Consider the following 21,822-nt stretch of genomic DNA (forward strand, 5'->3'; position numbering starts at 1 on the left):
GGGCTTGGACGCGCTAGCGCACCAATGGCCAGACGTGCTCCTGTATGCATTTCCCCCAGTGGAAATGATATCTCCAATTCTGGAGAGGGTGCGTCGGCATTCCCTCTCTCTGATCCTGGTGGCCCCTTGGTGGCCCGCGAAGTCGTGGTATGCAGAAATAATCAGCCTGCTTGCAGCAAGTCCTTGGCAGCTTCCTCTCCGCAGGGATCTCCTCTCTCAGGCGGGGGGGGAAGTGTTTCATCCGCGCCCGGATCTGTGGCACCTTCATGCTTACCTGCTGAGAGGTTAAACTTGGTTGCTAAGGGTCTGCCACCTAGTGTGGTAGCGACGATTCAGAGCGCCAGGGCCTCGTCTACTAGAGGCTTGTACGCTTACAAATGGCGAGCCTTCGAGCGATGGTGCCAGGACCGCCACACTCTCCCATTTCAGTGCTCTATTGTGGATGTTTTGACATTCCTGCAGGAGCTGTTGGATAAAGGCCTTTCGTTTTCGACGATCAAGGTTTATTTAGCGGCTATATCTGCTTGTCATATCGGTTTTGACGGGGTGACACCAGGTGCGCATCCCCTCGCCGTGCGTTTTCTGAAAGGGGTTCGCCGGCTGAGGCCCGTGCTTAAGTCCAGTGTCCCGGCTTGGGACTTGTCTTTGGTGCTGGAGGCCCTTTGTGGCCCTCCGTTTGAACCCGTTGAGTCGGTAGATATGAAACTTCTTTCGTATAAGACCGCATTACTTCTCGCTTTGGCCTCGGCGAAGCGAGTGGGGGACCTTCATGCGCTGTCTGTGCATCCTGCCTGCACACAGTTTTCTCCTGATGGCCGCAGGGTCGTATTGCGTCCGAATGCCGCCTATCTTCCCAAGGTCATGCCTGCATCTTATAGTTCAATGGAGTTTGAGTTGCTGAGCTTTTGCTCCCCTCCTTTTGAATCTGAGGAGCAGAGGGGGGTGCATTCTCTTTGTCCGGTGCGTGCGCTACGCACCTACATTGAGCGCACTCGGGATGTGCGTTTGTGTGACCAGTTGTTTGTCTGCTTCGCTAATCCGAATAGAGGTAGAGCTCTGTCCAGACAGAGGCTGTCCCACTGGATTGTAGAAGCTATCTCGCTGGCATACAGCACCGGTGGTTTTGCTTTGCCCCACGGGGTGGGAGCTCATTCCACCAGGGGGATGGCGACCTCATGGGCTCTTTTTAGAGGGGTGCCTGTGGCTGATATTTGTGCAGCGTCTAATTGGGCGTCGCCGCACACTTTTGTGCGGTTTTATCGGTTGGACGTTACAGCCCCTTCGGTGGCTCATGCTGTCCTTTCTGCTGGGTCTACCACTCACTAAGGATGTGGTGGTCCCGTTCCGGTTCGGTGGCTGCTCTGCGGGGCGTGTATATAGGTCCCATACTTATGTGTTGTACCGAGTGAATCGACTGAAAGGGAACGATTAGTTATGTCTATAACTTCTGTTCCCTGAAGGAGAGGAACGAGGTACAACACAGGGTGGCCCCACTGAGCAGTTGGCTCGGTGAAGAGCGGCTATCGAACTGAGGGATGACGGTGATGGCAGCGGCTATATGTGCGGGCGGGGCCTTGCGCGTGTCATCACACGTCATCTGCCGTAAAGGCGTGAATAAAGGTTTCTTCAGCCAGGACACGCGAGGGCGTGATATCCCATACTTATGTGTTGTACCTCGTTCCTCTCCTTCAGGGAACAGAAGTTATAGACATAACTAATCGTTATAATGTATAATAATATATCAGCCACAGTAATAACTTCAACCAGGAAAAGGGTATATGACTTTATACTGCAGTAATTACAAGTGACATCACCTATGTATAGGCAGGCATTAACTAATAGTCAGTTGAAGTTATTTGATTTATAGTATATATGTGCTGAACAATGTCTCAGTGACATGGACATTGTGAGTCCATGGACACGGTTTATAAACAGTTACAAAAGCAACAGTTTATAAACCAGAAAGAAAAAAGGAGTGAAGTAATAAAAGTCAGGACAAGAAGAAAATGTCAAGCAGGCTTTTAGTCATTACTGAGAGACATAATGAAAAACTTAGAATTAAACTATGAGCTGGCATGCTATGTCTTTTGTGAAAAAACACTAGTGCTCACATCTGGCCAATAAGCATGCCGAACATTTTCAGGCGGTCTGTAGTGACACATTTTGGTTTGCTTGGAGTCCACTTGGAATTTTCTTGTGTGAAAACAAACCAAATCATAAGGAAAAGCTACAAGTTCACAAACTCATCAACTGATTAAAACCAGAGTAAACAAACTATAGCTGTGAAAACACCCTTAATATAACTTTTAACACTGGCTTCTACTCTATATTTAAAGTGCGCATGGCTTTTGGTGTAGGAATAACACTTTTTTATGGCTCTACGTCATCCTGATTTAGCACCCTGAAGTTAAAAGACTGGATGATACAATGTTGTATAAACTAACCAGTTTTATTTAGACGTGTAACATAGATTTTCCTACTGCTATAGACAGTGCAATTGCTGATTTGTGTTGAGATGATGATCTTGTGGTTGTTACATGTGCCACTAAATAACTTTTCTCCCAGCACTGACCACCAGTAGGAGGCATCCTACCAGAGGCCCATACCACCTCAACTGGGTTCTTTTAATGTGGAGGAGCAGCTGTTTTACGCTGAGCCGAATGACCGAGCTCTTCAATGGGTCACTAAGGGAGAGCCCTGCCACCTTTAAAGGACACCCATTTCTGAAGCTTGGATCCACGACCTTGTTCTTTCAGTTACTAAGAGCTTGTGACCACAGTTGAGGCATAGACTGACCAGTAAATCAACAGGTTCATTTTTATGCTCATCTTTCTCTTCACCATAACGAAACTGATACAGCATCGCTCCAATCTTTCTGTCAGTCTCAAGCACCACTCTCCCCTCTTTTGTGAACAAGACCCTAAGATACCCCAACTCCTCCATCTGTAGTAGTAACTCATCCCTGACCTGGAGTGGGCACATATGTACTAGAAATGTGTAATCACAACTTACATTCACAGAGGCCGGAGAAAGAGATTCATATTGAACTCTCCTCTGCTCAATAAGACACAGGGCAAATCAGCCTGGATAACCAGGACAATTATCTCCCACCTAGGCCCGAGACCTCTCATTTAAAAATGCACGATTTGTTGACAGGAGCCTCAACACCTCCCAACCAAGAACTGAAATCAGATGCAGATCAAAGTTTGTGCCAAGTCCATCCTGGTCTAAGTTGACCTCCTACTCAAGCATACTCAGGTACTGGGGAATTTTTTCTCCTAATACAGAAGCTACAACTGTTTAGTTAGTAACTGAAATGTATGAACCTACTACTGCTGCCAGCTGTTTTACAAATACATACAAATACACCTCAAAGAAAAATGAAGCAAGAGATTTAAAAGAGTAATACTAAACCATATCTGGCAGTAGTTGTGAGTTGATGCTGTTTCACTTGTCAAGTTTCTGCCCACCTACACTGCCAGTCAAAAGCTTTGATTACTGCTTTGCACACTCTTGGCATTCTCTCGATGTGCTTCATGAGGTAGTCACCTGAAATGGCTGATTGGTTCTGGCCATAACAGGGATTCTTGCACTTGTCAAATAGGGCTGTCAGCTGTTTACCAACCTGACTTCTGCACAACACACAACTGATGTTCCCAACTCCATTAAGAAGGCAAGAAATTCCACAAATAAACCCTGACAAGGCACACCTGTGAAGTGAAAACCCATTTCAGGTGACTACATCATGAAGGTCATTGAGAGTCCGCCAAAGGTTTGCAGCACTGTCAACAAAGCAAAGGGCTGCTACTTTGAAGATATAAAATATACGGCATTTTTAGAGTTAATCAATTTTTTCTTTGCTACATAATTCCATATATCTTGCTTCATACATTTGGTGTCTTTAGTACGCATCTATAATGTAGAAACTAATAAAAATAAATAAAAAAAACATTAAATGAGAAGGCGTGTCCAGACTTTTGACTGATAGTGTATATCCACTAATCACGTTAGTTTGCATCAATCTTTGCTACCCATCAACAACATTAACTGAGACTTGATGCCCTCTTGCTGTTACAGGCTGTAAATTAAGAAATAAACTCCCCAGTGTTTTTTCTCTTTGCCACAAACAGTCTATGCAGAGCTGCACCTCAGCCAAACACCACACTCACCACATCATTATAGTCCATTACATCATAAATGATTATATCTATGTCTAACATCAATTTCCACATAAAAGAAAGTAATTTCTTTGTCACCTGATCTGCTGTTTAATTACCAAATTAATCAGTGAATTACTTATATGGGCACAGCTCTCACTATCTCTATTACTACACCAGAGAGTTTATCACCCAGTTTCTGCATGAAGAGTAAGTCAGATAGGTTATACATGTGGGAGAGCACCAAATCACAGTCAGTGTACTTCAAACTGTGATGAATCATTTAGTCCACGATAGCTACTGAGCTCAACTCTGTGGTTCTCAACCCTTTCGCTTCTTCTAAACCCGGAACAAAAAGCTCACATTCCACAGTTTTTATATAAATTATTAACAATAAACAAGGGATCCAGGTTGAATTTTACTTGAACAAAGGTCAGCGAATAGGATCAGCAAACTCTTCTTTAGCAGATGAACAACTGAGGGTAAACAAGCATTAGATCATTACTCTGCACTGCTGACAGGCAAGGTCAACTAACTCTCCTACAAAGGTGTTTGTATGATTTAAACGTAAACCAACGCTATCAGCAACAGACAGTATTGCGTATGAGACAAGTCAAGACACATTATATCCTGCTCAATGAGAGTGACTCACTTCAGAGATTTACGATGGCCCACTGAATGAGACAAATGAGAAACCCTGCTCTGACAGCAAAAACCACTCCTGTGAAACCATCAAGCCTCAGTTTGTTGTTTAGTGGCAGTAGTAGCTCTATTTAAACAGCCAACCTCAGATATTGAAGAAAAAAAAAATGATCTGGACCTCAAAATACTCCAGACATGAGGCAGGAGGTAGCTGAGGGGAGAATAATCATGACCCCAAATTCCCAGCTGGGCTGACCTCTGCGTGTGTGTTCCAAACTGAAGATCTGAAGTCCATGGGTGGGGCCTTCAAGACTTTATACAGGACATTTTTCACTCTTCAGCTTCTCTCTACAGGATCAGAAACTAATCAAATCAGCACTGACTGATTTTATCTACAAAACCAAAATGTGAATTGAAAAAGTGAACATGGGCACTTAAAATGAATGAATAGCATTATTGACAGTGAATGCATCCAAAGCTAGGGGAGTCACATTTAACAATATATCACAACATAATTCTATTTTTACAGTATATCCAATACCATAATGCTATAAACCAGGGGTAGGCAACGCCAGGCCTCGAGTGCCGGTGTCCTGCAGGTTTTAGATCTCACCCTGTGTCAACACACCTGAATCAAATGATTAGTTCATTACCAGCCCCCTGGAGAACTTCAAGACATGTTGAGGAGGTAATTTAGCCATTTGAATCAGCTGTGTTTGATCAAGGACACATCTAAAACCTGCAGGACACCGGCACTTGAGGCCTGGAGTTGCCTACCCCTGAAAAGCCATGATTGATTGGCCTGGTTATCAAGTTCTAGCTCTACAGGTTAATTTGACCTTAAATTTTAAATAAAATTTTGTTAAAAATGGCTAAGATTTCTTAAATCTATCAACTACATTAAGTATTAGATAACTCTTTTTAAAAAATCAAATAAAACCAGTGGGTGTATATTTTGCTGTTACATAACATAATCAAGAAAATCCTCAAATCAGGTTTCTATTGAAGGAAGTACAATGAAAAAATTATAATGGATTTTTGGTTCTTTAAAAAAAAACAAAAAAAAAAAAAAAAAACATTGGCTGTGTAATAATTCAATTATCTAAAAAGAAAACTAAATTCAGCTGAAAGTTAACTTCAGAGGGGGAGCATTTCCTTCAGCAAGGCCAATCCTGGAGCACAAAATTTAAAATAAAGTGATTCAGATCCATATGTATTCTTCCTTTGCCTACAGTTCGCCTGCCCCAAATATTGCCCCATGAAATCTGGGGCAATATTTGTGTTTTTTCATGCAAGCTGATGTTGATCTCAGAATATAGACCGGAACTGATGTCTAAAAATAAAGGGATAAATAGGTATAGATTTTTGCCAGAGGGGTAAATGTGTCAACATCATTTTGGCTCATGATCCAAAGCTGAGACTGAACATGAGCTTTACATCCATCCAGCATGTATGTTTGCGTGAATGGTAGAGCTCCACAGATGGACACACGTATAGAGAAATGTAAGAACAGAAGGGATATAAAATAATTAAGGTAACTTTACATTTGAAGTATGCATTAATTTAGTATTTGCCAGTGTAGCAAAAGTAGTGAAATAAAAAAAATATATAAGCAGATGTTAGTGGCTGTGAAGGTTAGTACATACATAAATTTTGAATATGTGCGCTTTTGGCTGACTCAGACAGAGCAGATTGAGCTTCACTAAGCTGGGGAAGGGGGAGGGGGCAAAACAAACACCCTGAGGCATACCCAGTTACGCTCAGAGACACAAACATATACACTGTGTGTGTGTGTCCAGGCTGGCAACAGTCCGAGAAGTGTTGAACACACACACGCCTTCCTTGTGGGCTTAACATGGACTTTTTTTACTCTCTTACTGAAAGCCTTACCTCGCTAAGAAGATGCCAGCACATACAGTTAGAAACTGAAGGCCTTGGAGAAAAAATTGTTCTCATCCAATGCTGGTTATTAACTATGTAACTAAACTTGCATGTTTAACTTTAAAAGTAGAATATTTTCACCATTTTAAGGTGCCTGCAAACACATCACAAAGATCAGGATCAGTCACAGTCTGTCCTTTAAAAGCATGCAAGGGTAGAGGACAAAGTGGGTGATGGATAAAGAAAGGAGGGCTGCAGCTGCACAACAGGTCTGCCAGACCATCTCAACAGCTCAGGGTAGCTCAGAGTGTCTGTGACTGAACCCCTAAACCCCCCCTTTCCTTCTCCTCCGTCTGTCCCACTATCCTGATCTCACAGCCTCCATTGCAGTGCTGAGTGCGGGATGAGGGCGGTGGGGGTGAGGGGCTATTGGGCTGATATGGCCTTTGTGCCTTTCATAAAGTCTGTGGCCAGTCTGTTGAACCCCGACCAACAGGGCTACAATCTGGTGACATTTAGCAGAGGCTGGTGCCTTCCAACAACAACAACAACAACATGTAAAGAGACAAATCATTTACCAATTCTACCTTCGGTTAGACACGACTAACTCAGCAGTCTGTGACCTTTAAATAATTTTTTGTTAGCCCTGTGATGAAGCGAAAAATTGTTTAATTTGCTTTTCCCTGTAGTAGCTGTTTCTGTGCAAGCGTCATCACAGATTAATCCTTCACTATCCCAACAGTTTAAGGATCTGAAACTGCAGAATCACACAGAGTCAACAACATAACACAACTGGGAAAATAAAGTTGGTTACAATCTGGACTGTCTCTGCAACCAACCTCTTTGTAAAGTCTCTTTGTCTTCCTTGGCCAATGCCAGCCGATACGAGGGAGAATGCAGCATTATCTTTTAGATAACTGAAAGAAAATTAAATAATCCACGAAGGATCATCCAGAATAACAAATTTCTAAATTGCTAGTTCACCCGAAACTCTGGCTGATTGGGACCCACACCCAGTTTCACACCTTGGCTCAGACGATTAGATGATCATCAGGGGGTCCTTTGTCCCTCTGTGGGGGGATACTCCCACTAGGTTTATATCTGGGACTCTCCACCATTTGACCTTAGAACTGAAGAAGCTTCTCGGATGAGAGGTGAAACATCTTCAAGTAACTTAAAGAAGTCCAGACGCTTTTCTTTGCAAGCTCCTTTGACTACGATGACCTGGATGACTGAGAACCTTCACAGACATATTGCTAGTTCACTAATATACTTGTTTGAACTACAAGCCCACATGTGCACAATGGTATTCCTTGAGAGTGTGGTTACTAATGTCCTGAAAAACTTATGCCAACTGCTAAAAATACAGCTCACAACATGACCGGGGCAGGCAATATTATAAAGTAAGAAAAGCAGCGATTCTGGATCACTGTAGAGTTTGGAAGAGAAGTTCATGTATAACTGAGATGCCCAGTTTCTCTGCCACCATCTCCACATCAGCAATAATGCAACAACCTCCAGTGTTCACATGGAAGATATTTCAAATTTGGACTGGGATAATTAAGTCCCAATCTCTCCAGTAGTGGATATGCTCTAATCATCCAGATAAACACAATATATGCAACCATGTGAACTGTGTCGACATTAGAGGTATTGCAACACTTCTGCAAAAAGTTTTCCTTATTTTACTTTACATATCCTGATATCATCTGACCCTACTTGCCACATAATACTTTCTGTGGTTGGTTAATCTATTCTGGTTTGCTAAAACAACTGTCAGCTGCAAATTAAAAAAAAAAAACCTACAGAAACAGATTTCACCATGGTTTTTTTTGTTTTTTTTAAATCAAGACTAAATCTGTTATTAACCTCTGTCTCCCTTCCACAGCATGTCTTTTATCCTGTCTTCCTTCTCTCACCCCAACCGGTCGCAGCAGATGGCCGCCCCTCCCTGAGCCTGGTTCTGCCGGAGGTTTCTTCCTGTTAAAAGGGAGTTTTTCCTTCCCACTGTTGCCAAAGTGCTTGCTCATAGGGGGTCATATGATTGTTGGGTTTTTCTCTGCATCTATGAAGCGCCTTGAGGCGACTTATGTTGTGATTTGGCGCTATATAAATAAAATTGAATTGAATTAAATAGTGTACTTAGTACAGCTGAAATAATAATTTTTTAGTCAACAAATAGAAATGTGTTAGCTAACTAATTTCATAGCTGACCAGTTATTTCAGTTTCAAGCTAAGTCTCTGAACATTCATGGGTTGTAAAGTCTGGTAACTTTCATGTTTTGCAAAGTGGTTTGAGCTACAAAACAAGACATTTTATAGCCTAAACAATTAAGTGAACAATCAGAAATTGCTGTAAATGACCTTTTTCTTGAGTTGAGTTTGTCTTCATCCAAATGCTTTAGTTTACATACATTTAATCACTGATGTCTAAACATATATGGACTTGCAGCAGTCCAGCAGTGATGAGGCTCGGGCGGAAAAACACACAAAGACACACACCAACCTCCCACTCTCTCTGGAAAAGCCATCAGACTTCTCTATTTCTAACAAAGGTGGAGGAAGGAGGAAAGGAGGGGGTGTCTGGCCCATAGGTGATATCATAGGGCTGAAGTGTACTGGGACCAGTGAAGGAGGGCCTAAAGTGAAATACAAAACCAGCAGACAAACGACTGGCAGGGCTAGACGACAAATAACAGAGTCTGGACTCCAAAAATCTGGGGAGACAATGGAGGACTGGGAGCCATTAGTTTTACTGCAAACAGTCAATGAGCAGAGCAGTATGTCTCTCTCTTTCTGAAGCATGATGATGAATTACAGAGAATATTCCAGATGCAAGTCATCAATAAATTTCTCTCTACAGTCTAGTTGCATTTTTTCGTAGGGAAGGGCAGAGTGTAGGCTGGTTTACCTCTCATGAAAAATTAATGTTTATTCTTAAAAACATACCCCCATGCTGTGTCAGCCTGATATCCCTCAAAGAGAAATTTCCACTATAAAAAAAATTCACAAATTTCACAACTGACCTTAACTTGTTGATTCTTCAGTGGCAAAAATCCAAATGATGATATAATTAAAGCTCAGAACTGGGTAACTAAGATAAATTAAGGTCATTACGGTGCATGTGTGTGCCGTGAACCCTGGATGCTTTCCTCGCCAAAGTTAGAAACCTGTGTGCTCGAATTCATACATGTCAGAATTGTTTAAAAGATGCTGGATATTTGTCTGTTATCCTGACTGCTTATTCTTTATTAGGCTTTCGATTAGAATTCATTGTAAGATGGCGAAAGATGTACCCTTAGGCCCCCTCCTCGATTCAGAGATGGTCTTTCCCTTTTCACATAAATGGCCTCCTTGACTCCGTGCTCAAACCAGCGTTCCTCCCTGTCCAAGATGTGTACATCCTCATCCTTGAAAGAGTGTCCGCTGGCCTGTAGATGTAAACAGACTGCAGAGTCCTGGCCTGACGAGGTAGCTCTTCTGTGTTGTGCCATCCGCTTCGCCAGAGGTTGTTTGGTTTCCCCGATGTATAAATCCTGGCAATCCTCTTGGCACTTAACAGCGTACACTATGTTACTCAGTTTGTGTCGGGGGATCCGATCCTTGGGGTGGACCAGTTTTTGGCGCAGCGTGTTTTGGGGGTTTAAAAGCCACAGAGACTTTTAGAAAAAATGCGTCTCAACTGCTCTGATACTCCTGATACATACAGGATCACTACAGGTTTTCGCTTGGGCAGCGGTTGTCCTTCTCTCCTGGATCGGCTGGAGCTTTCTTTAGGTGCCTTTCCAGCTTTGACAAAAGTCCAGCTGGGATAACCACATTTACTCAGGGCCTTCTTGATGTGGTGTTCTTCTGCCTCCCTGGCCGCTGTGTCAGTGGGGATGGTGTTCGCTCTGTATTGTAGCGTCGTAATGACACCCAGTTTGTACGCCAGTGGATGATGAGAGTCAAACCTTAGATACCGATCCGTATGTGTAGGTTTACGGTACACATCAGCTTTTAGATGTCCCCCATTACTGATGGAAATCTCACAGTCTAAGAAGGCTAACCTGCCACTTTTCATATCCTCCCTGGTGAATTTGATGCGTAGATTTGATTTTCACCCAGGTGTCATCCACATATCTGAACCAATGGCTTGGTGGTGTTCCAGGGTAGGATAGCAAAACCCTCTTTCCCACTTCTTCCATGTACAAATTGGCCACAATGGGTGAAACTGGGGAGCCCATGGCACACTCATGTTTCTGCCTGTAGAACTGACCCTTGTATGTGAAGTAGGTGAAATGAAGACACAGTTCCAAAAGCAAACACACTTGGTCGATGCTGAGAGTGGTCCTGTTGCTGAGGTTGGTGTCATCCTGTAATCTCTTACAGACTACCTCCAACGCTTCCGTGACTGTGATGCAAGTGAAGAGAGATGTAACGTCGTACAAGACCATGGTTTCATCTGCCTCCATGATGACATCTCTCACCTTCTCAACAAAATCCAGGTTGTTCTGGATTTGGTGTTCAGAGCTGCCCACCAGCGGGTTGAGGATGGAAGGCAGAAACTTGGAGATGTTATAGGTGACAGAGTCGATCATGCAGACAGTCGGTCTTAAAGGTGCACCCTGTGCACATTATGCTAACATTATGCTGTGTCGCTAGCAGTCACGTAGCACATCATTATATACCAGCTAGCCCAACTTCAGTAACCCTACAAACGTCACTGCTGTTTAGTTTTCTGTCTTCATTTATGCTGGAAGTGATAACAGAGCTGTACGTTTTAATTTGTTTCCAAAACCCCGCAGTCAGGACATGCTATATTGTATTTAGATAGAAGCTAGCGAGCTAACTCCCTGCTAACTTCTAACTCCGTTAAATGTCATAAATTCCGTTTTCATGGATGCCTAGATGTTAAACTCAATTGTTACACCTGGTAGAGCAGAACGCTGATCATTTTATTAAAGATGAAAGACTTTAGACAGTTTTTCGACTCTCAGTAATGCCATAGTGATCGTTTGATATATGGACCTGCAGCGGAGTTTAGACCCAGACACGGCTAGTGACGTCAGACTGAACAACCGGATAGCCTGTGGTATGAGGTCCGGTCAATAGCCTTGTCTTGTTCCAACTGCTTCAGATAGTCTATCACCCTCTTCCTGTAGCCACTTCCTGGGTCTCGTTTCAGGGGCTCATAAGTATTTTCATCACTGAGTAGTGACAAAATTTTCTCATGATAGTCTTTCTGGTTTAGCAATACTGTGCACCTACCCTTGTCTGCCGGAAGGATGATAATGTTGTTGTCATCACTAAGTGATGTGAGTGCCTTCCTCTCCTCCATGGTGATGTTGGATGCTGGGGGCTTTGCATTGCTGAGACAGGCCGAAACTTTCCATAGTTGCTCTGCTTCCACTTCTGCAATATTGTTGTTGCAAATTGCTGTTTCTGTGGCTGTGATCAGCTCCACTAGCGGGATTTGTCTCAGTGTGACAGCAAAATTCCCTTTAGCAAGGATGTTTTGTCTCTGTTTGGGTGAGCTGTCTGTCAGACAAATTCTTCACCCACACAGAAGAGCTACCTCGTCAGGCCAGGACTCTGCAGTCTATTTACACCTACAGGCCAGTGGACACTATTTCAAGGATGAGGATGTACACATCTTGGACAGGGAGGAACGCTGGTTTGAGCGCGGAGTCAAGGAGGCCATTTATGTGAAAAGGGAAAGTCCATCTCTGAATCGAGGAGGGGCCCTAAGGGTACATCTTTCGCCATCTCACAATGCTGTGATTGCAGCCATTCCCCAACTCTCTGTGAATGGTACTCATGGCCATTGATCAGTGGGTTTTGGTCAGTGGTTGTTGATCAATGGTCATGAGAATTTGCATAATTAAGATTAAGGAACTGACCTCCCAGCCCATTGTTCCTTCAGTGGACTGGTTTCAGTCATTATGCAAATGTACTGTTTATAAGATTGGGGAAAACTGCAGTCAGCTGAGACTGAAGAAGTCACTTGGATGAGTGACGAAACATTTCTCCCACAAAACGCTACAGATGAACAGAACCAACTTTTGGAGATTTACTTTCCTGGATGATTGAGAATGCATCAAGACATATAATCATTTCCCAACACTTGGTACAATTATAGCATAATATATCCATCTAGACACACGATACAATATCTAAAGCATTTCTTATCATGTTTCTGCCCAAAGTTTCTCGTGTCACTATTTCAGGTGTCATTGACAGTAAAGTGTAAGAAGACCTCACAGTCACCGCTTATCGTGATAAAATGTTTCAGCCTATCAAACCTTACAAATTGTGGCCCTGTGGCCAAGAAAGACTCATGTTTCTTTCCTGTTTCTTGTGTTTTCAGCAAGTCCTGAACGACTATGGCAACTTCAGTAAGAAACACTTATCACACAACCTCCTTGAAAAGTCATTGCGTAATTTCTGTATTTTATGACTTTCACCTGTACTTCCTCTCCCTGCTTAAAAACCCCTACTCCTTCCAATCAGCTGACCTTCCCCCACATACCCAGCTTTACCCTAGCACCTGAAGCAGCAGCAGCGGCAGCAGTGGTGGTGGCAGTGGCCAGTGGAGCACAAAGGCGCATTTGTTGTCTGGAGAACACGTCTGTGTGTGTGTGTGTGTTTCTGCATGTGCACTCCCCCGCAGATAGTGAGACAGGCTAGGGCCAAGTCGAGGCAGAGCTGTGTCTCTAACCCTTCCACCCGTGGTGCAAGCCACAAACCAAACAGCAGCCCACACCCTCCTCAAGGCCCCAGCAGTCTGAAAGAGCATTCCTCTAAGCTGACTAACTACATGCACACACGCACACAGAGTCATGTACAATGGCATAAATATATTTATATCTATTAACGTATGGTTAAGTAGCCTGAATTCTACAGTCAGTATTCTGTTTATTTCCTTTGAAGGAACAGAAAACAGAAGCACGATGAACACCAAGCTTCAGGCATGGCATATACACTAGACTTATAATTGATCAGGATCTTAAATAAATTCTGTTATTGTTTGTACAACCAATGATACCCTCAACAAAAATGCAACAATATTAGGATGACATCACCATGTGACTTAACTAAGAAATTACTGTCCAACAGTAGCGAGGACACTAAACTCTTTTGTTTTTAAGGTCCAAACAAAGTAAGCACAACAACACAGTTACTACTGTCTACAAACAGACTTCAGTCATGACTCACAGCAGCAATCCCTTTCAGTCAAGTAAATCAAACAATGACAGGAATCCTGAACCCAATCCTGAAGAAGCAGACTTGTCACTGTCATTAGAGACGCCAACCACACACAGACAGACAACACACATAAACTCTCTGTGACCCGTCTTGAACAGAGTCCTGTTGAACAACACTGTCTCGGGTGACCCAGGTGTGATACTTGACATGAAAGTGAATGACAAAGTGTGTGTGCTCATTTAACAAAGTGATGACGCATTTTGTTAAATCACGCCTACAATATCAATCTAATGTTTTACATTCATTTGTCATTTTAGCTTTCAGCTTCCTACCTTGAAAACTTGGTGTTCTTCATTCTCATAACTTTCTAAAAAGTTTGATTTCCTTGAGGCGGGGTTGGATTTTTAATTGCATAAAAAAAGATGAACTTCTTACAGTTCTGAAATTATACAAACCACACAGTTGATTTGATTATGTGAGAATATAAGTAGTTAAATAAACAGAAAATTACAAAATTATTATTTGAGAACGAGAGGAATCAGAACGGAACTACCAAAACAAAAGTTTAGCAGGCACAAACCTCTGTGGGTGCTTTCACACTCATGCCCTTTAGTTAGGGTTTCCCCTGTGCTGCGATTTCATTGAGCAGGCAATCACACTAAAGTGCAGAATAGAACAACCAGAACCTTCATAAGAGGCTCAAGTCCATTCAGCTTTAGTTATTTTAGCTGTCTTACTTAATCCAGTCCCAAAGAACTCTGGACAGGTTGTTTGTAGGAGGGAAAAATGTACTGCACAATTCTGTAGCCTGGCGTGCTTTGTATTCTGGAAGGTAGCTGTGCACTCAAACTTTTATTATGAAGCAACATACTGACTGCTAATTTCATGAAAAGATCTCCCTGGTTCTGCTCAGGTGTCTGGCAGCTCCATATCATCTTTGCAAAGTGTGCAGCAGTAAAGTTGTTTAAGACACGTCCATAAAGTGCTTTTAGCACGCTTCTAGAGTAGTTTTACCTGCTCTGCTCATATAATTAGCACAAGAATGAGCAAATACCAGCTCTGTTGTTGTTTCACTTTAAAACTGCACCACATCTCTCTCTAACAGACAAGATCCCAAACCACGAAGGCTCATTATGTTTTCACTTTTGTGCTCCCACCTCAGACACATCGGACTGATCATCAACATGCTTGCTCCTCTGTAGTGACACTGGCCTACGCTTACAAAATCACCAGATGATTTGAATGAGACAAAATTAACTCTGAATATGACAACAGCACAATGACATGACAGGGCCGAGGTGCACACTGTATGAGTTTGGCAGTGTGTGTCAGTGTGCATTTAATGAAGTCTAGTCTGTCATCCAGACACATGCAGACATCTCTTTTGATGTTCAAATGCTGTCTAGAAGGTAAACAAACCAGTTCTATTTCATCTATTAGCCGGTATATTTTTGTGTGTGTGTGTGTGAATCCCACTAACCACTGTCTCCCTCTGATAAGCCTGAGAATTCAAGATGCTGCAGCTTGCCAAAGAGACTGCTTCCTCAGTGTCTTTCATCTCAACCCTTGACTTTCTGTTACCTTCTACTTTTATACTTTTCTCATTTGTCAACTGTGTTTTTGTTCACCCATTAATGTCTCATCTTCCCTCATTAAAGCACATTTTCCCCATTATAACAACAACTTCCTTGCAACACTGGGAATTCCATACTTCTCTTCTGCACTTTTTTTCCCTCTACATCTCTCTTTCAGTGCAAGTGTCCACAGCTTTTATAATGAGGCAAAAAATAAATACTGCTTTAATTCTATTGACTAACCGGAAGGACTATTAACCAAAAGTAGCAAATATAAAAAGACACCAAGTATACAGCAAAAGTAAATCTGTTTGTTTTCAGTCTACATTTCAGGATTAAATTCTGCTGATGTGGATCACAAAGCCATCTTTACATAACTGCTGCACACTGATAAGGTGGAAAACATGATGGTCTGACAAAAGTCAACAAAATTAATTTCCTTAATCAAGAACTGTATTGTTGAAGTACTTTCAACAGTGATGTATAAAGAAACAGCAGTGTGGATGCAGTCCTTCTCACTCTTGGTCCAGTCCCTGTCTTTCTCATTTTATCCCATCTTTTACATCTGAACTTGAAGATCCTACACTCCCTCCTGCCCCAACATGCAGTGTGAATCAGACTGTAACCTTAGTGCCAGGAGAGATGTGTGTACATAAGACAAACCCTCTCACCACCCCTTGCACAAAGTCAGAGAAAATTAAGATAAAAGGTGAGGAATCCACTTCCCCAGGCTCTGTGAATATAAAACTCACTGTCCACAGTACACGTATCACACATGATATTAAGACAATGGAAAATGTCTCAATGTCTTTTTGATGCCAGTGTGCAACTGTTGGAACTCATTAACCCCAAATATATATTTTTAAGCACACACACAGAAGACGCAACTTTGATGAGTGTGTCTTTCTAAGGAATATTTAACTCCCATTAAGTTTTGTCATTGAAAAGTTACCTCTGTTCACACATGACAGACCCTATATGCACAGGTGCATGATTGTGTCATAATTATTAAACATTTGGCACAAACAACTAGACAACAGATTGAGTTAGTGTGATGTTGTCTACCTATTGTCACAACAACTATCATACACAAAGTACAATCAGGTCAAAAGCAGCACAGTATCTTCTACAAGTTTTGTTTGTGATTAGTTCACACATTATACTGTACTTACAGGAACTACTGATTCCTCCAATGACAACTTGTATAATTGGTCATTTCAAAAAACTTCAAGCCGATATCTGATTCCAGCTTCCCAAAAACCAACACTTTTTGTCTTAATTTCATTTATTTTATTATAATCTATATGCTATACGCTTCTAAACAAAACCTATCTGAAAGTGTCAACTTGGACTGCACAAACAAAGTGTATCTTTGTTATTTCTATCATTTTAAAAATCATCTTAATTACTTGAGTAACCAAAACATTAAGAGATTGATCAACACGGCAACAGTTATTAGTGGTTGCCCTAACTGACAGTCACACATTAGTATTTACAGAAGACAGTCCATCTCTAAGGTCTGTCTCAGAGATCCTCCTATTCACAACAGCAAAAATGGTGTGTGGTGAAGGTCAACTGTTTGCTTGTAGACTAATCTATGCAATCCATAAAAAACACAAATAAAACAAATTTAAAAAAAAGGACGCTGTAGTAATAATAAATTTCAAAGTAACAGCTAGTTTAGGGTATGGAATTATATACATTGGTGTTCTCTAGTTTATGAATGGATTCCCAGTCATAGATGACAAGAACAGAGTTTTCTATACTTCACCATGATTTATGCAAAGTAGCCTGTGAGTGTGTAGTACCATAGTTAGACCCCCTGTCCTCATCACATCTGTTTTGTTTTGTTTTTTTTTGCAACCAAGATAGCAATGAAGGAAACACTCAAAAGGCTTCAAAAAGGGTTTAAAGCAACCAATAGGTGACCTTATGGTAGCAATGTCCTTTTTTATACCTTCTATAAATATCTCTAAAGGAGGTACAGGAAGAGATTATATTGTTTTTAATCAATATGGCATTTTTTGTTACACTGTTTGCAACTGTTTGACTTGCTCAACCACTGCCTCCCAATTACCTGCACCTAAAATTCAACCTCAAAAACTTTAAGTTTAAATGTTACACTAAGTTTGACTGTGTGGCAATGGTTGACAAAGTTTTTTCATTTTGGGGGGGGGGGGGTGAAATGTGGTAGTGTCTCCCAAAACAGTGACAAAACAAGTCACTTCTCTGAACAGAAAACCACTCAAGAATGGACACCACTATGGTTGGAGTTTGAGAGAAAAAAACGTGACCTGGTTAGGGTTGGCAAAAGGTCAGGGATTTAGGTTAAAATGTGAAATGTAATAGTTTGCTTTAAAAATGTGGTCTGGGTAAAGTAACTACTTCCTTAAGGCTAAAAAGCCTACGTAATCTTGGTTGACGTTAGGAAACAATCATGGCCATAACTCAGGAAAAGAAAAAAGAAAAACGACATTTACTACGCTTAGGAAACAGGAAGCATACGTACATGTTTGGTCTCAAAGCCTGAGGTTTTGTTGACCTATCCAACCAACCTGACCTCCTCCCAATACTGACTTTGTAACTATATTTAACTCTGCTCCCAGTTTATCCTGGTATAACGGAAACACAACTTGGCTCCTGTTTATAGATACAGGTCTTGGTAAACAACAGGACACACATCTGTTAGTCATCTTGTCACACTCACACAGCAGGCTGTCACACTACACATCCTTCCCTCATGCATTAGAAACTCATAGTGGCTTGACGCACTTTACACACTAGTGTTTTCGGCTAACCCAAGTTTACAGCTCACAGGAAGACAGGACTTTAATAGGGCCAATGGAGAAAAGAAGAGGGTAGGTCAGTACCACAGCTGCTCGTTGCTGAATGAGTCAGGCTTGAACTTGGACAGAGGTTTAAACTTTTACTTACGTCTTAAATGAGTAAAGCTGCTCATTGTCAAAAACCACTAAAAGGCAAGTAGAGCAATGGCACTCTCTGAGTAACAGTCAAAGCCTGCAATACTTTGTTTTGACCTCAACTGGGAACATGACTAATGTTTTTTTCATAAGATAAAGGCACACCTACACCTACATGCAGCCCCACTGACCACGTCAATGACCTCCAACCCAAAAATAACTTAACCACCAAACTCACCAAGCTGTTATACAGTTTCCACAGATAGTCCTGTAATTGTGTGCTAGTGTTATCTAGCAGATTGCAGCCATTCAAAAACAACTAGTCTTTCCCAAAGCTCCCCAGCTGATTCGAAGATTCATCTGACAGACCAAACTCACATACACAAAAAGAAATAAGTGTTCTTGACACGACAGGAAAAAAAAAAAACAGCCTTGAGATTTCAATATAATATTCTGTCACTTGGCCTGCTGAGATCTGATCCTTTCTTTCCCCATAACTCTATCTCAATGTACACCACTGAGATGTGATATAATATAATTTTCCTGCTATTCCCCCACCATATACAACTATTGATTCAATCAATATACACAGAGCCCGCTTCCTTCGACTCAGCATCACTGCAAACCACCATTAAGACGGGTAGCAATGAGCTTGAACAGGGAGTTCATGTGTCAGAGAGATAGAAGCTGACCTCCCTGTGGACAGGCCTGAACATGCAAGCAGCTGCTGTCAGCAAGCCAAAACGTGGGGGAATTAATAGAAACAGCAGCTCTCCAGGGACTCTGTTAGCCAACACTGACAGCCAGCTCTGATCTGGGGTCATCTTAATGCACTCCACCTCTTCCCTTCTGCATTAGTGGTGGGAAATATGAAACCTGGATCATGACAAACATTATTTAACTTTCTGGGTAGGCTTAATTCTAAACGCTGGCCCAGGCCTGTACAAGCCGTGATATGCACACTTGTGGCAATGAAGAATGTGGGAGTGCCCCACTGAGGCTCAATTTTCATCTGACAGTATGCTATTAAATCTGAATAGCCCACAAACACTAGTGAGATTTTGCAGATGCAAGCAAAGGTCTGGAGAGTTTAGTTGTAAAAGTGGAGAAAGCAGAAGAAGTAAAATACATGTGAGCACACACTGTACTTTTAATACAAGTTCCACCTGTCCATCCATCCATTTTCTTTCGCTGCAGTTGGACCTGGTTAAAACTAATTCAATTTGATATGACATCTCCAAAGCAAAATGTATCATGTTCAGTTTTTAGAACTGTTATAGGGACGTGTAACAGGCTCTTTATAGCTATTTTGGAGGCTGCAGACTACTCGCTTCTTCTGCACAACAGACTGGAGGCATTCTCCATCTGTAGATACTGACAAAGCTTTTTATTACTGACACGGGTGTTAATTATATGCCAAGTATCTTATCTTAAAGGGATGCCCCTTAAAAACCACATCACGTAAGCTGACACATGTGAGTATGCAAAATGACTCAAATTGATTATCCATGTAACGGACAAGAACTTTCAAGTTGACGAATCAGTTAATCTCTGCTCATTGGGTGGATTAAGGTGTACTAAAACAACCGGCAACTGAGAGTTACTTGAAAAATCAACACTGCAGTAATACCACACATACATTTTAAAGAGTGGCAGGGGTAAAATCCATGATTTGTGTTTACATTGTGCACCTCAGAGGCTTTTACAAGCACAGCCTCTCATCGAGGGAGGAGAATGACTGCTCAGGAGAGAAGTGACTCACAGAAGCTACCAGCTGTGATTTACTGACAAATGCCACTGTTGGTTATTTGTTCTAAATAATGTGTTGATGGACAAATGGCTGTGCAGACTGAGAGCAAGAAGAAGCCAGCTCCACGGGCTCGCCTACGCACTAAGAACGCTAGAAAGCGTCCCAGATTAAGGCCAAGTTATATAACTTGGACTCCATTAATGCTTTTGCACTGCATGTGCTCTGCTGGCTAGTTAATGCATGGACTGTACCCTTTTTATTCTCAGCAAAACACCCTCAGCTGAATGCTGATGTGATAATAAGAAAGTGCTGAAGGCTGCTCGCTTAAAGTGAAGTGTGCACACGATGACAGCATGATGCCCCAGCAGCTCGCCACCGAGATGTTTCAGACATGATCTGCTAGCTCTGCTCATGGTCCAACGCTAGCTCGTTAAGCAGCACCTTAGCCACCATGTTGCTGCACAATAAACACGTAAAGGAAATCAACAGTTTGAAATATTGACGCCAGAAAGGAAGTGGAAATGTCAACTTCTCAAGTCGAGCAATGATGCCATACATGTGCAAGGCGCCGAGGATGACAGAAACCAGGGAAGAAACCTTTTTGAGTTTTCTGTAACAAAGCTGTAATGAAATCAGCTGAAGTAATAACCCCCCGGGGAAGCTACTAAGTGTACAGCTAGCTAGGATGCTGATTTCACGGTCAACGCTCAAACTCTCCTTACCGCGGTATAGTGATGCATTTCGTGTTGATATTCTGGGTGGTGATGGCTTTCTCCAGTTCGTCCAGTTGTCCCGTCTTCTTCAGCTTCTTCACCAGGCTCTTCACCGCTTTTTCACACCACTTCTCCTCCTGGCCGTTCTGCTCTCCCTTCTTCCAGCCCAAAAGTCGTTTGACAATGGGGGGAGTGAAAGGCAAAATTGACATCTTTTGAGTTCAGCTGAAGTCAGTCCAGTGTCGAGAAGTCCGTCAGTTTGGAAAAAACACGGAGGAACAATTGTCCCTAAAGCGCTCCGAGTAGTGGAGACGACGGGAGTAAAGACAAACTGCTGCTGTTGTTGTTGTTGTTGTTGTTGTTTTTAATGTCACACAAAACACATCTCGGAGTCGCACCGACCACTTTTAGCGGACTCGCTCCGTCTGTCTCGAGCTCAGCGGTGAACTGTGCACCGGTAGTCTGTTGCGCTGTGGATTTAGTGCTACTCCGCCAGAAAACCTAGTTCCGTCTGCACTCTTTCAGGCCAGAGCTAGTCTAAACACACCTCACTTGACTCACACCCAAAACTGCGTCGCTAGCTCTAAGGCAGAAACGAAAGCGTCGTGATAGGTTTTTTACGTCTCTGAATGCTCTAGCCTTCCACGAGCAAAGTTTTTGGTTAAGTTCAGAGTCATCCGCGGGTGCTGGAGCCTCCGACTGAAGTCTGCTAAGAGTCTGCATCAAATGCAAATGCATGAGCTGCTGCTGAGAGTCTCAATTCAGACTTTAGACTGCACAGCAGACCCATGAAAGGCCAGTGTGAGCAGCTGGCCAAATGTGTTTCGCTGATATTGCGCAATCTCCATCCTTTTCCCTGTTATTGCTGATAAACCTCCACGTGGCTGTGTCTAAATAAGCAGTCACAACAGATCACTTGATTTAGTTATGTAACACTGGGCAGTTTTTGTTCTTTTGCATGTGACTTCACTTCAAAATTTCTGATGAAATTAGGTC

At 42.3% G+C, this 21,822-nt stretch overlaps 1 protein-coding gene across 1 annotated transcript in view; it reads right to left on the reverse strand.

Moving 5' to 3' along the window:
- smad3a (SMAD family member 3a) overlaps nucleotides 1–21,533 on the reverse strand; it is a 35,916-nt gene extending 14,383 nt beyond the window's left edge. Inside the window, exon 1 of the mRNA XM_026163273.1 lies at nucleotides 20,836–21,533. Coding sequence (XP_026019058.1) covers nucleotides 20,836–21,038 — 203 coding nt within the window. The 5' untranslated portion in view covers nucleotides 21,039–21,533. The remainder of the gene's footprint in view (nucleotides 1–20,835) is intronic.
- Nucleotides 21,534–21,822: the final 289 nt, after the last annotated feature.

The sequence above is a fragment of the Astatotilapia calliptera genome, chromosome 1 (assembly GCF_900246225.1).
Source record: "Astatotilapia calliptera chromosome 1, fAstCal1.2, whole genome shotgun sequence".
NCBI classification, from domain to species: Eukaryota; Metazoa; Chordata; class Actinopteri; order Cichliformes; family Cichlidae; genus Astatotilapia; species Astatotilapia calliptera.